This window comes from Eretmochelys imbricata, chromosome 2 (assembly GCF_965152235.1).
Source record: "Eretmochelys imbricata isolate rEreImb1 chromosome 2, rEreImb1.hap1, whole genome shotgun sequence".
NCBI lineage: Eukaryota > Metazoa > Chordata > Testudines > Cheloniidae > Eretmochelys > Eretmochelys imbricata.
This window is the reverse complement of record NC_135573.1, coordinates 46,455,600-46,471,256: the sequence shown is the minus strand read 5'-3', so window position 1 is coordinate 46,471,256 and position 15,657 is coordinate 46,455,600. Positions and strand designations below refer to the sequence as shown.

Sequence of the window (15,657 nt, the reverse complement as noted above, 5' to 3'; positions counted from 1 at the left end):
TCCCCATATTTAACTACCTTCTTAGTGTCCAGGGTGACTTTATAAAGAAGTCCTCCCTTTGTTCATAACTGAGTAAAGTGTCTGAATGCTCATCTCACTCATAATACATAATTCCATTTCTATTTATAAGTGATTTTTCAATTTCCTTCTGCATATCTGGTCATTTTAAAAGTCTTTCCTCCACTTCCACTTTCCCTGCATATTTGAGGTAAACATTTTTATTCAAATCAGTTTCTTTAGCATGCTAATGAAAACCTGGACCCCAGGAGTTCTTCCCCTGCTGGATACTTAAAGAAATCTACACAGATACCTGTAGATAATTAGAATTACATCATATCAGATTTCACATTAATAAATGCATTACAGAAATTAACTTATAAAAATGACAATATTATGCTTTTATATAGCAATTTTATCCCTAGAATTCAAAGTGCTTTAAAAAAGAAAGTAACTATAATTAACCCCATTTTATAAATGGGGAAACTGCCATGACGTGAGTCGCACAGCAAGTCAGAGAAGGAGCCAGGAATAGAACTCTAGCCTCCTGATTCCCATCCAATCCACTGGTCACACTCTCCTGGGCTTTTAACAGAGTGTGTGGATGGTCCCACTGAAGTCAATGGCAGTACCTTATTAATCAAGTCAGAACTAGTCCCATAATAGTCAGACAACAAATATGGAAAAACATTACTTACATGTGTAGTTCCATATCACAATTTGTGAATGTTCTGATGTCTCTAACTGACTAAGCTTTTTTATATCTCCAATGCTATGAAAATATCTATATATTTTAAAAAGGTTTTATTATGGTCTGAGAACAGTAGCTTTTGTTTTATTTTGTTTAGCTGAAGTGTATATACTTAAATTAGATAAGACCGAAAAACATTTAAACATAACTTATAACTGTGTTATAATATTTACATAGGAGAAACAGAAAATCTTAAAACTCCATTTGAAGGTTCAACAACTGATATAGGATGTATAGCACTTGCTCTGTATTCAGCCCTCTTTTCCTACTCTGGATGGGATACCCTGAATTATGTCACTGAGGAGATGAGGAATCCTGAAAGGTTTGTGCATACTCTCAAATCCTCCAAAGTGTTACAAAGATTATGAAAACATGACCATGTGACAAGATAGATTGTTCAATGACCCAATGGATGAGTTCAGTTTGTTGTGGGGGGGCGGGGTTGTCCTAATTTTGAAATTAATCAAACTACTATCCATAAAAAAATTCTAGCTTTTGAAAAGACCTACTAAGCACCTTACCCCTATGTGATTTCCCTTTTTCTCTTCAGATTATTATATCAAAAAGTCAATAGCTCCATATGTGACATTATTTTCTTTACTTTTTAGGATGGGATTTTCAAAGGTACCTAAGGAATTAGGGCATCCAACTTCCACTGAAAATGAATAGGATCTGGGTGCCTAACTTCCACAGGCCCTTTCAAATTCCCACTTTTTTTTTTTTTTTTTTTTTGTGGTCAGCCAGTGCTGTATTTTACCTTCGAGGAAATGAGCCAAAATCAAGGGTAATAATAAACTGGGGCAAAAGTGAGAGACAAGGGAGTTATACTAGTGTTCTGGAAACATGTTCATTTCCAAGGCCTGGTCTACACCTAACAGTTAAAAGGTTCAAATTCTTAGGGGTAATATTCGATACTAAATTACTTTGGAAAGTGTAGACGTAGCCTCAATCAGCATGGAGAGGCACATACATTGACAGGAGCCAAATTTAAGTGAAGGCACTTCTGGAGCTAGGTTGGCAGCTTATATCGACCTAACCCTGTAATGTAGAGCAGGCCTGAATAAGTTCCCACACCTGAAGAAAAGTTCTGTGTAAGCACGAAAGCTTGTCCCCTTCACCAACAGAAGCTGGGCCAATAAAAGATATTACCCCACGCACTTGTATTTGGGAGGAGCATTTCTCATTTCAATATGATGCAATACCATTTTCTCTCTCTCTTTGTAGGAATCTACCCCTCTCAATTGCAATTTCAATGCCTATTGTGACCATTATTTACTTGCTGACTAACATAGCATACTATGTAGTGTTGGACATGCCAGCTCTCCTAACAAGCGACGCAGTGGCAGTGGTAAGTTGTGTGAAGTTTATTAAGGCAAATGTTTACAATATATATAATTCTGTGGAAGATTCTCATGTCGTCCCTTTACAGCAGATATCTTACCCTACCAATTAAAGTATTTCCTCTGTATGTGTGTTTAATAGCAATAACTACTTGTTCCTGTGTAATACCACCAGTACACTGTGATGACTCAGGCATAATGCATATCTCTGTGAACTGATGCTTATTAAACCATTTAATAATCTCTGCAAATACTGATCCTAACAATGACCTAGATGTAGCGTTTTTTTTAAATAAACCCAGAGAATAAGGAGTAGAAAGTTTGGATTGCTTTAGGGTCCAATTTTGCTGTAGTTCTACTTCATGGTGTTCAGTATTGTCACTGCACACTCTATACTGACAAAAATAGGTTTGAGACAAATTTATGCTGAACCCTGCTCAAACTTTTATTAGCATTTCACCCCCCCAAAATACAAACAAATATAGTCAGCATATTATACAATATGGAAAGTCTATAGTTATTAACACACAATTCAACCATAGATTTATATATCCTAATCTGCATGACAACCACTATTTCAAACCCAATTTACAGAAATTAACAAAAATCCAGTTTTGATTTAATGCAAATGTAGGACTTATCTTAGCATTGATCAGCCTTTCAAAATTCCAATCACCCGCTCAGCAGGAGTAATTTTCATTATCATCATGGTAAAGAATGGGCTAAGAGACTCTGTGCTTGGACTGATAAATTTTCCTGACAGTTTTGCAGACTGTCATTGTATATTTAATGTAATTAGCCTCATGCTCTTTCTTTCTATTGCAGACATTTGGTAATGAAACCCTTAGTTATGCTAAGTGGATAATTCCTATTGCAGTGGCCATGTCCTGTTATGGTGGCTTAAACTCATCAACTATTGCAGCTTCCAGGTATGAAACATCAAACATGTCAAAAGCAGCCGGTACTCCAAGGGCAATCAATAGCACTTCGTAGTAAGTGGCATCATTTAATAATACATTGCAGTGGGACTTGCTGAAGTTAAGAATCTGTGACTATCTCCCTTTCAGGTGTTTAGTATTGTAGGATAAATAATACATTCTATAATGTTAAGAATGCAGTCTAAAGGTAGCAGTAGAATGTTAACAGGAGTGACTGTTGAGTTTCTTTGGTCTAACTTGACTGGCAGACTTGCTACAAGAAGATGTGGCTGGTCTAGGAAGTGAGGGTCTAAGACGCCCATGCATGGTTGACACGGATTGCATTCCTGGTGCACAAAGAATGTTCCCTATTAGTGCCACCTGGGGAATGAACCATCCCAAAAGAAATGAGGAATGATAGGGAGAAGGCCTTGTAAAATTGTACATCTGTGTATACTGCCCCTCCTAGTTAGTGATACAGCAGATTCACTACCCTTTCCTGGTGGGGTGCTTTGGGAGGCATTGTATGAGGTACACTTGTGTCTTGGCACAATGTTTCCAGAACAGCTCAGCACGGCCTCCTTTGCCAAGCAGTAATTAGCTGCCATAGTGTGGCCCTATGATTGTAGGCCACTCAGGGCTTGCGCCTCGCTTCTTTTATTTGTAGGTAAAACCCAATGCAAAACTCTGTGGCTCAGAAAGCTTGTAGGGTAAAATCTGAGTAAATAAAACAAAGGGTATGTCTACACTACGAAATTAGGTCGAATTTATAGAAGTCGGTTTTTTTAGAAATTGGTTTTATATATTCGAATGTGTGTGTCCCCACAGAAAATGCTCTAAGTGCATTAAGTGCATTAACTTGGCGGAGTGCTTCCACAGTACCGAGGCTAGAGTCGACTTCCGGGGTGTTGCACTGTGGGTAGCTATCCCACAGTTCCCGCAGTCTCCACCGCCCACTGGAATTCTGGGTTGAGATCCCAGTGCCTGATGGGGCTAAAACATTGTCGCAGGTGGTTCTGGGTACATATCGTCAGGCCCCCGTTCCCTCCCCCCGTCCGTGAAAGCAAGGGCAGACAATCGTTCCGCGCCTTTTTTCCTGAGTTACCTGTGCAGACGCCATACCACGGCAAGCATGGAGCCCGCTCAGGTAACCATCACTGTATGTCTCCTGAGTGCTGGCAGACGTGGTACTGCATTGCTACACAGCAGCAGCAACCCATTGCCTTGTGGCAGCAGACGGTACAGTACGACTGGTAGCCATCATCGTCATGTCCAAGGTGCTCCTGGCCACATCGGCCAGGAGCGCCTGGGCAGACATGGGCGCAGGGACTAAATTTGGAGTGACTTGACCAGGTCATTCTCTTTAGTCCTGCAGTCAGTCCTATTGAACCATCTTATGGTGAGCAGGCAGGCGATACGGATTGCTAGCAGTCCTACTGTACCATCTTCTGCCAGGCAGGCAAGAGATGAGGATGGCTAGCAGTCCTACTGCACCGTCTTCTGCCAAGCAGCCATGAGATGTGGATGGCTTGCAGTCCTTCTGCACCGTCTGCTGCCAGCCAAAGATGTAAAAGATTGATGGAGTGGATCAAAACAAGAAATAGACCAGATTTGTTTTGTACTAATTTTCTTCCCCCTCTCCCCCGTCTAGGGGACTCATTCCTCTAGGTCACACTGCAGTCACTCACAGAGAAGGTGCAGTGAGGTAAATCTAGCCACGTATCAATCAGAGGCCAGACCAACCTGCTTGTTCCAATAAGAACAATTACTTAGGTGCACCATTTCTTATTTGAACCCTCCGTGAAGTCCTGCCTGAAATACTCCTTGATGTAAAGCCACCCCCGTTGTTGATTTTAATTCCCTGTAAGCCAACCCTGTAAGCCATGTCGTCAGTCACCCCTCGCTCCGTCAGAGCAATGGCAGACAATCGTTCCGCCCCTTTTTTCTGTGCGGAGCCATACCAAGGCAAGCATGGAGGCCGCTCAGCTCACTTTGGCAATTAGGAGCACATTAAACACCACACGCATTATCCAGCAGTATATGCAGCACCAGAACCTGGCAGAGCGATACCGGGCGAGGAGGCGACGTCAGCGAGGTCACGTGAGTGATCAGGACATGGACACAGATTTCTCTGAAAGCATGGGCCCTGCCAATGCATGCATCATGGTGCTAATAGGGCAGGTTCATGCCATGGAACGCCGATTCTGGGCTCGGGAAACAAGCACAGACTGGTGGGACCGCATAGTGTTGCAGGTCTGGGACGATTCCCAGTGGCTGCGAAACTTTCGCATGCGTAAGGGCACTTTCATGGAACTTTGTGACTTGCTTTCCCCTGCCCTGAAGCACATGAATACCAAGATGAGAGCAGCCCTCATAGTTGAGAAGCGAGTGGCGATAGCCCTGGGGAAGCTTGTAACACCAGACAGCTACCAGTCAGTTGAGAATCAATTTGGAGTGGGCAAATCTACTGTGGGGGCTGCTGTGATGCAAGTAGCCCACGCAATCAAAGATCTGCTGATATCAAGGGTAGTGACCCTGGGAAATGTGCAGGTCATAGTGGATGGCTTTGCTGCAATGGGATTCTCTAACTGTGGTGGGGCCATAGACGGAACCCATATCCCTATCTTGCCACCGGAGCACCAAGCCGGCGAGTACATAAACCACAAGGGGTACTTTTCAGTAGTGCTGCAAGCTCTGGTGGATCACAAGGGACGTTTCACCAACATCAACGTAGGATGGCCGGGAAAGGTACATGACGCTCGCATCTTCAGGAACTCTGATCTGTTTCAAAAGCTGCAGGAAGGGACTTTATTCCGAGACCAGAAAATAACTGTTGGGGATGTTGAAATGCCTATAGTTATCCTTGGGGACCCAGCCTACCCCTTAATGCCATGGCTCATGAAGCCGTACACAGGCACCCTGGACAGTAGTCAGGAGCTGTTCAACTACAGGCTGAGCAAGTGCAGAATGGTGGTAGAATGTGCATTTGGACATTTAAAGGCACGCTGGCGCAGTTTACTGACTCGCTTAGACCTCAGCGAAACCAATATTCCCACTGTTATTACTGCTTGCTGTGCGCTCCACAATATCTGTGAGAGTAAGGGGGAGATGTTTATGGCGGGGTGGGAGGTTGAGGCAAATCGTCTGGCTGCTGGTTACGCGCAGCCAGACACCAGGGCGGTTAGAAGAGCACAGGAGGGCGTGGTACGCATCAGAGAAGCTTTGAAAACCAGTTTCATGACTGCCCAGGCTACGGTGTGAAAGCTCTGTTTGTTTCTCCTTGATGAAACCCCCCCGCCCCTTGGTTCACTCTACTTTCCTGTAAGCTAACCACCCTCCCCTCCTCCCTTCGGTTACCACTTACAGAGGCAATAAAGTCACTGTTGCTTCACATTCATGCATTCTTTATTCATTCATCACACAAATAGGGGAATGACTACCAAGGTAGCCCAGGAGGGGTGGTGGAGGAGGGAAGGAAAATGCCACACAGCACTTTAAAAGTTTACAACTTTAAAATTTATTGAATGCCAGTCTTCTGTTTTTTGGGCAATCCTCTGTGGTGGAGTGGCTGGTTGGCCAGAGGCCCCCCCAACTGCGTTCTTGGGCGTCTGGGTGTGGAGGCTATGTAACTTGGGGAGGAGGGTGGTTGGTTACACAGGGGCTGTAGTGGCAGTCTGTGTTCCAGCTGCCTTTGCTGCAGCTCAACCATACACTGGAGCATACTAGTTTGATCCTCCAGCAGCGTCAGCATTGAATCCTGCCTCCTCTCATCACGCTGCTGCCACATTTGAGCTTCAGCCCTCTCTTCAGTCTGCCACTTACTCTCTTCAGCTCGCCACCTCTCCTCCCAGTCATTTTGTGCTTTCCTGCACTCTGACATTATTTGCCTCCACGCATTTGTCTGTGCTCTGTCAGTGTGGGAGGACAGCATGAGCTCAGAGAACATTTCATCACGAGTGCGTTTTTTTTTTTCTTTCTAATCTTCACTAGCCTCTGGGAAGGAGAAGATCCTGTGATCATTGAAACACATGCAGCTGGTGGAGAAAAAAAAAGGGACAGCGGTATTTAAAAAGACACATTTTATAAAACAGTGGCTACACTCTTTCAGGATAAACCTTGCTGTTAACATTACATACATAGCACATGTCCTTTCATTACAAGGTTGCATTTTGCCTCCCTCCACCGCGTGGCTACCCCCTCAACCGTCCCCGTGGCTAACAGCGGGGAACATTTCTGTTCAGCCACAGGCAAACAGCCCAGCAGGAACGGGCACCTCTGAATGTCCCCTGAAGAAAAACACGCTATTTCAACCAGGTGACCATGAATGATATCTCACTCTCCTGAGGATAACACAGAGAGATAAAGAACGGATGTTGTTTGAACGCCAGCAAACATACACTGCAATGCTTTGCTCTACAATGATTCCCGAGTACATGCTACTGGCCTGGAGTGGTAAAGTGTCCTACCATGGTGGACCGAATAAGGCTGCCCTCTCCAGAAACCTTTTGCAAAGTCTTTGGGAGTACATCCAGGAGAGCCGCGAATGCCAGGGCAAATTAATCCTTTCACATGCTTGCCTTTAAACCATGTATAGTATTTTAAAAGGTACACTCACCAGAGGTCCCTTCTCTGCCTGCTGGGTCCAGGAGGCAGCCTTGGGTGGGTTCGGGGGGTACTGGCTCCAGGTCCAGGGTGAGAAACAGTTCCTGGCTGTCGGGAAAACCGGTTTCTCCGCTTGCTTGCTGTGAGCTATCTACAACCTCATCATCGTCACCATCTTCTTCGTCCCCAAAACCTGCTTCCGTGTTGCCTCCATCTCCATTGAAGGAGTCAGACAACACGGCTGGGGTAGTGGTGGCTGAACCCCCTAAAATGGCATGCAGCTCATCATAGAAGCGGCATGTTTGGGGCTCTAACCTGGAGCAGCCTTTCGCCTCTCTGGTTTTCTGGTAGGCTTGCCTCAGCTCCTTAAGTTTCATGCGGCACTGCTTCGGGTCCCTGTTATGGCCTCTGTCCTTCGTGCCCTGGGAGATTTTGACAAAGGTTTTGGCATTTCGAAAACTGGAACGGAGTTCTGATAGCATGGATTCCTCTCCCCATACAGCGATCAGATCCCGTACCTCCCGTTCAGTCCATGCTGGAGCTCTTTTGCGATTCTGGGACTCCATCATGGTCACCTCTGCTGATGAGCTCTGCATGGTCACCTGCAGCTTGCCACACTGGCCAAACAGGAAATGAGATTCAAAAGTTTGCGGTTCTTTTCCTGTCTACCTGGCCAGTGCATCTGAGTTGAGAGTGCTGTCCAGAGCAGTCACAATGGAGCACTCTGGGATAGCTCCCGGAGGCCAATACCGTCAAATTGTGTCCACAGTACCCCAAATTCGACCCGGCAAGGCCGATTTAAGCGCTAATCCACTTGTCAGGGGTGGAGTAAGGAAATTGATTTTAAGAGCCCTTTAAGTCAAAATAAAGGGCTTCCTTGTGTGGACGGGTGCAGGTTTACATCGATTTAATGCTGCTAAATTCGACCTAAAGTCCTTGTGTACACCAGGGCAAAGTGATCTCTGAGCACACCTCCAGATTCTAATGAGAAATAGCACAACTGGATAGAGGTGTTATTTTAGAGTCAATTAATAGTCCAATTTTATTTGCATTATACTGAAGAATATTTGTGTTCTTCCTTTTTCATCTGTCAAAGAATATTGCTATACTGTGATATTTGAAACTGATCCAATAATAGTTCCTGTTGATAACTCATAAATAATAAACAGAATTGGAACTGCTTTAAACAGAAAAACAAGGCCCAACAAAGGGAAAAAAAATTCCTTTCAGTCAAGCCAGAATTGAACTTTCATAGATATAAACCATCAATCTCACCATAAATTTGACACAGATCCTATTCAACAGAATTGAAAGTCTGCTAATGTTGCCATGTGCATGAATACATTAGAAGTACCAAACCTGAAGGAATGCCACAATCCGAGGATAAAAGGTCATCATTTAGCACCATCTTTGTCCTATAATATCATATAGTTCCATGATTATCTTTCTGTAATGCCAAAGCAAAATAATTCAGAATATGCAAGTGCAGTGTGGAGTTATTATTCATTTGTGGGGAGCAACACTGCCCTTGGCCTAACAAATGTGGTGAATTTGTTGTATATAGCTGCAAGTTAATCTGAATCTAAATAAAGCTTTTAATATTTTGGGTTAATAAATATTTATTTCAGTGCTAATAGTTCATGCTTTATAGCTAAGTATTTAGCATAATTTCATGTTGTCTGTGGACAGGTATATACTTGAGACACTGGAAGAAAACCAAAACACTTAAAACCAAGATGCAGCTATAATCCTGTAGGTCTCACCTTCTGTGTCTACAGCTATAAGTATGAAAGAACCAAATTCAGGAGAAAAGTCCAGCACATTCCAGTACTGTTTGTTTGAAGCTTACATTATCCCTCCCACTGCTATCCACAGTGCATTATTTAGTTAATTACGGTAGTTAGTTAAAAGAAAAGGAATACTTGTGGCACCGTAGAGACTAACAAATTTATCTGAGCATAAGCTTTCGTGAGCTACAGCTCACTTCATTGGATGCATTCAGTGGAAAATACAGTGTGGAGATTTATATACATAGAGAACATGAAACAATGGGTGTTACCATACACACTGTAACCAGAGTGATCACTTAAGGTGAGCTATTACCAGCAGGAGAGCCGGGGGGAGAGGGAAACCTTTTGTAGGGATAACCAAGGTGGGCCATTTCCAGCAGTTGACAAGAACGTCTGAGGAACAGTGGAGGGTGGGTGTGTGAGGGGGCGATAAACATGGGGAAATAATTTTCCTTTGTGTAATGATCCATCCACTCCCAGTCTCTATTCAAGCCTAAGTTAATTGTATCCAGTTTGCAGATTAATTCCAATTCAGCAGTCTCTCGTTGGAGTCTGTGGCTGACTTAGAACAACGCTTCCTCAGCTCTCATCCCCTAATGCCCCTGCTCTACTTGCGCTACATTGATGACATCTTCATCATCTGGACCCATGGAAAAGAAGCCCTTGAGGAATTCCACCATGATTTCAACAATTTCCATCCCAACATCAACCTCAGCCTGGACCAGTCCACACAAGAGATCCACTTCTTGGACACTACAGTGCTCATAAGTGGTGGTCACATAAACACCACCCTATACCAGAAACCTACTGACCACTATTCCTAGCTACATGCCTCCAACTTTCATCCAGACCACACCACGCGATCCATTGTCTACAGCCAAGCTCTACGATACAACCGCATTTGCGCCAACCCCTCAGACAGAGACAAACACCTATAAGATCTCTATCAAGCATTCTTACAACTACAATGCCCACCTGCTGAAGTGAAGAAACAGATTGACAGAGCCAGAAGACTACCCAGAAGCTACCTACTACGGGACAAAGCCCTGGCTGGGATGATTTAGTCGGGGATCGGTCCTGCTTTGAGCAGGGGGTTGGACTAGATGACCTCCTGAGGTCCCTTCCAATCCTGATATTCTGTGATTCTATGATTCTATGACAGGCCCAACAAAGAAAATAACAGAACGCCACTAGCCATCACCTTCAGCCCCCAATTAAAACATCTCCAATGCATCATCAAGGATCTACAACCTATCCTGAAGGATGACCCATCACTCTCACAGATCTTGGGAGACAGGCCAGTCCTTGCTTACAGACAGCCCCCCAACCTGAAGCAAATACTCACCAGCAACCACACACCACACAACAGAACCACTAACCCAGGAACCTATCCTTGCAACAAAGCCCATTGCCAACTGTATCCACATATCTATTCAGGGGACACCATCATAGGGCCTAATCACATCAGCCAGACTATCAGAGGCTTGTTGACCTGCACATCTACCAATGTGATATATGCCAACATGTGCCAGCAATGCCCCTCTGCCATGTACATTGGTCAAACTGAACAGGCTCTACGTAAAAGAATAAATGGACACAAATCAGACTTCAAGAATTATAACATTCAAAAACCAGTTGGAGAACACTTCAATCTCTCTGGTCACTCGATTACAAACCTAAAAGTGGCAATACTTCAACAAAAAAACTTCAGAAACAGACTCCAACGAGAGACTGCTGAATTGGAATTAATTTGCAAACTGGATACAATTAACTTAGGCTTGAATAGAGACTGGGAATGGATGGGTCATTACACAAAGTAAATCTATTTCCCCATGTTTATCCCCCCCGCTATCTCCACCCTCCACTGTTCCTCAGATGTTCTTGTCAACTGCTGGAAATGGCCCACCTTGATTATCACTACAAAAGGTCCCCCCCCACACACACACTCGCCTGCTGGTAATAGCTCACCTTACGTGATCACTCTGGTTACAGTTGTATGGTAACACCCATTGTTTCATGTTCTCTATGTATATAAATCTCCCCACTGTATTTCCCACTGAATGCATCCGATGAAGTGAGCTGTAGCTCACGAAAGCTCGTGCTCAAATAAATTGGTTAGTCTCTACGGTGCCACAAGTCCTCCTTTTCTTTTTGCGAATACAGACTAACACGGCTGCTACCCTGAAACCAGCAGATAGTTAGTTAAACGTTGTGCTCGTGACTAGAGGCAAACAAGGTCAAAGCTCCTTTGTGCTAGTGCTGTGCAAACATATAGTAAATGATTATTCCAGTCCCAAAGAGCTTGCAATCTAAAAGACTGCATGGAGCTTCTCCAGCTATGCAAAGGTGCAGATATGGCTCCTCTCCCCTAAAAAGAAAGCATGCTCAGCACAGAGGATTGGACTGGACTATATAGTTTTTTGCTGGCAAATTGCCCCCTCTCTAAGCATTGTTCTGGCTTTTGATAGTCCTGGTAGGGACTTTTGACATTTTAGGAGCAATAGCATTCTGCATATTTCAGGCTACAGGAAGTTCTTTCAGTGAAATGTGCAATGTTTCTACAGTAAACGTCTGCTTGCAGTGAAGTACGATTGTCAGTAGTACAGATTTTATTATAGGAACTCTCAAATGAAGAGCTACTTAAAATGGGGCAAGTGCAGTCTTCTGATTACCTAGTAGTCTGATCTACATTTGTCACATTAAGTCAAATCATTTCTTAATGATGGAGGCGTTTTTGTGCCCTGGCATGTACATTAGCGCTGTCTATTATTCAGTGAAAGGCAAAGGTGGACAAAAGAATGGTACTTACAACAGAAAAGCATTTTTCTCCATAAATGTTTACAACAACAAAAAATAAGATAATTGGTTCTGCCTTTGTGGAAAAGCAGAAGGACTCTGCTTGGCTAATTAGACTTTTTTCTCTCCTTTTGTGTTAGGCTTTTTTATGTTGGAGCCAGAGAAGGACACCTTCCTGACAGTTTGAGTTTGATTCATATAAAGTGTTTCACACCAATCCCTGCTCTTTTCTTTAATGTAAGTAATAGTACTTCCCCACTTCTTCCCTCACTATTTTAGGAATCGCAAAATGGTAAAGTATTAAGAATCCCCTTTACACTCAATTTCTCCAGGCCTGTCCCCAAAATGGCTAGTTGAACTAAATTGTTTTTTAAAACAGTTGGAACCACACGGCCTGATTCTCGTTTACACTAAGGCCACCCAGGTAAAGTGATCTCAGTGTGAATGAGAATTAGGCCCGGAGGACAGGGTTAATCAGCCCAAACTAGTTATAAAATCATCTGTAGGGGTTTATCTGAATCAGTTTTAAAAATAGTTTGAATTTTTGTTGCAATATCCCCAGTTTATACCAGATTTAACGTTAATTAGTCTGTGTATTCTGATCGAGGTTAGAAAAAAGAGAAGGTTTAAAATGCATAACAACATAGAGAGCAGTTGTTCTAGAGCTGCACCACAGCGCTTACAGCTGCGCAACTGCAGCACGGCTAGTGCAGACGCTCTATGGCGGCAGGAGGGAGATCTCCCATTGACTGAATTACTCCAGGCCCTGCAAACGGCGGTAGCTACGTTGGCGAGTGAAACTCTCCCGCCGACATTGCGCTGTCCACTCCGGCGCTTAGGTCGGTGTAACTTGCACCGCTCAGGGAGGTGGCTTATTCACACTCTTGACAAAACTAATATGGACGTAAGCTGTAGTACGTACATAGCCTAAGTCTTTGTGTGGATTTGCATATTCACAAAGCCACATACCTGAAATTCTCAGGTGAATACCACACGCTAAAAAGAGAATGAGTTTAGTTAGCTTTGGGTAAGAGGAAGATTGACTCACAATGAAATGCTACCAGCTTCCCAATGAAGAATGGTTTATGTAGTCATGGGCTAAAGTATATAAGAATTTTAAAACAATATATACACACATTTGTCACAGCACTTAAAGTACTTGGATCAAAGTATTTAAAATTGGGTTCCTAAAGCTAGACTTTTACATCCATATTTACTTTGTTCTTCTCTAATTGCACAAAGGAATCTTCTTTGTGATGAGCACTTGTAGATATTTTTAAAATCTTATTTAGAAATTAAAATGAGATGTTATGGAGCAAGATTGACATTTCCTTGTAAACGAGATTGTGGGACACAGGGACAAGGAGCTGTAAGATACAAAATTAGAACAAATGATTGCAAGTACTAATCCAGAAATCGAATAGATTAAAGTGAAGGGGCACAAGCCAATATAAAGCATTTATTGTTGTTTATTAAAGTATTCATTTCACTTGGTGAAATTCTTTAGCCTGTCTTATGCAGATGATCAAAGTGCCTTTTTGCCTTAATGTAGGAATCTAGGAATGAGTCATTTGAGTCTGAATATTCCCACTAGTGGGAATTACATTTGTATCAGAGGGAAGGGTTTGTTCTCTTAACATGTGAACATAATTCCTATTTATCAGAATAGAAGTTTTCTGTGTTTATTAAGGGAAGAATGCACTCCTTCAGTTGAACTCTTTAATAAATCAGTGGTTAAGATTCAGAGATTTTAGGCTTAATCACATCTGGACTCAGTTCTGCAGTCTTTTGGGCTAAATACCATAACTTTCATTGAAGTCCAATTGTTTGTAGAAAGCTCAAAAAGAGGAGCATTCTAGTACAAGGAAGAGAATCTTTGCTTAATTGTTCTCAGTGCACAGGAATACAATGTACTATACAGTGTTTGTTCCAAGGCAGATATTTAAAAGTTAAAATTGTTGTATTGTGTTGTCCGGTGGACTTGAGCCAAGGAATGTGAGCTAGGAGTTCCTCAGTTCTAATTATGGCTCTGATATTGACTCCTCTTCTAGCTTTGGGCAAATCAGTTGAACATCTTCGCCTCAGTTTCCTCATCCGTAAAGGAGGAAAACAATACATATTTGCCTACCTTACCAGAGAGATGTGAAGACTGACTAATATTTGTAAAGTGCTTTGAACACAAAATAATTATATAAATATTGGTGGTGTTATTATTGTTACTATTAAACTTAACTGATGTCATAACTCCCATTGACTTCAGTGGGGCAGGATCAAGCCCTAGATAAGTAAAGTACATTAGATAAAATGAGTAAAGTTTGCAAATTTGACAAATCTAACAGTCCAAAGGAGAAAAGAAAGAAAGAATGAGTGATGACATTGAACTCTGTGTTCAGTAGCCACCCAGAGGACTGACTAAGTTTTTTCATAAAGGTTGCCTTACAGTTCACTTGAACAATTCCATGACAAAGCTCCTGGGGTAACTTCAAGCCCAGGCTATTCCTCAGAGAAGCATTCATGAAGGGGAGCAAGGGGCGTGACAGAAAGATACTGTAGGAAGTTGTAGTTGTGCTCATGTGAGTACAGGCCTGCCTGGGTAGCCTATTTTAATATGCTCTTAAAATATACCCAAGGCCAGTAGCACTGACTGTTACTGAGGTTGCCTAACGCTCCCGATTATGACGCTTAGTTTAGTATTGCTTATAACTTTGCCAAAATGTAACCACTTGGGCTAAAATTTTACATGCCAGATGTCTGCCTCAGGCATCAATATTTTGGAAAATTTCCACCAAAACAGTCCAGCAACCTCTGAGAATGAGGCTAGGGAATGATAATGTTTTGCCCAATTTAAAAAATCTTGGTGATTTTTAAAAAAATTTATTTTGAACAGCTCTGGTGCCCATGTGCTTTGGAATAATTATCTGAAATTCAGAAGAGGATTGAGTGGCCTTTGTGTCAGGGATGTGCCTTTTGCTGACCTTGTGAAAATCTGCCCAAATTTGGCCAAGAGATAAGCCTTTTCAGAGTCTCCATTAACACATGCTTAGGAGAGACTTTTTCAGTTTTTAGCTGCTAAAATCTCTGAAAATTCAGTACTCACTGTGCATATTCCATCCCTTCAGAGCTCCTACTGTTGATCAAATTGACTGTCCCCATCGAGCAATTGCCCATGCTTCCACCAGCCCAGAGCAACAGGGACGAAGCAGAACTTTCCTGTTAGGGGCTGCTCCCAGCTCTTCTGGGCTGGGGCTGGGCTAGGCACTAGAATAGAGAGCAGGGAGTGTCTCTCTCCTGTGCTCGAAGGGTACATCTACACAGGGATAAAAGACCCACGCCATGGCTGTGGCTGTCCTGGATCAGCTGACTTGGGCTTGTAGGACTCAGACTGTGGGGCTAAAAAAAAAAAAAAAATTGCTGTGTAGATGATCAGGGTCAGTCTGAAGCCCAAGCTCCCGTATCTCCACTCT

General features: G+C 43.0%; 1 protein-coding gene across 1 annotated transcript in view; it reads left to right on the top strand.

Annotated features, from left to right (window-relative positions):
- Positions 1 to 15,657, top strand: part of LOC144260330 (Y+L amino acid transporter 2-like) — a 38,914-nt gene that overhangs the window by 16,384 nt on the left and 6,873 nt on the right. The window contains exons 4-7 of the mRNA XM_077808935.1: positions 926 to 1,070; positions 1,973 to 2,096; positions 2,914 to 3,017; positions 12,334 to 12,430. Of these exons, the coding sequence (XP_077665061.1) occupies positions 926 to 1,070; positions 1,973 to 2,096; positions 2,914 to 3,017; positions 12,334 to 12,430 (470 nt within the window). The remainder of the gene's footprint in view (positions 1 to 925; positions 1,071 to 1,972; positions 2,097 to 2,913; positions 3,018 to 12,333; positions 12,431 to 15,657) is intronic.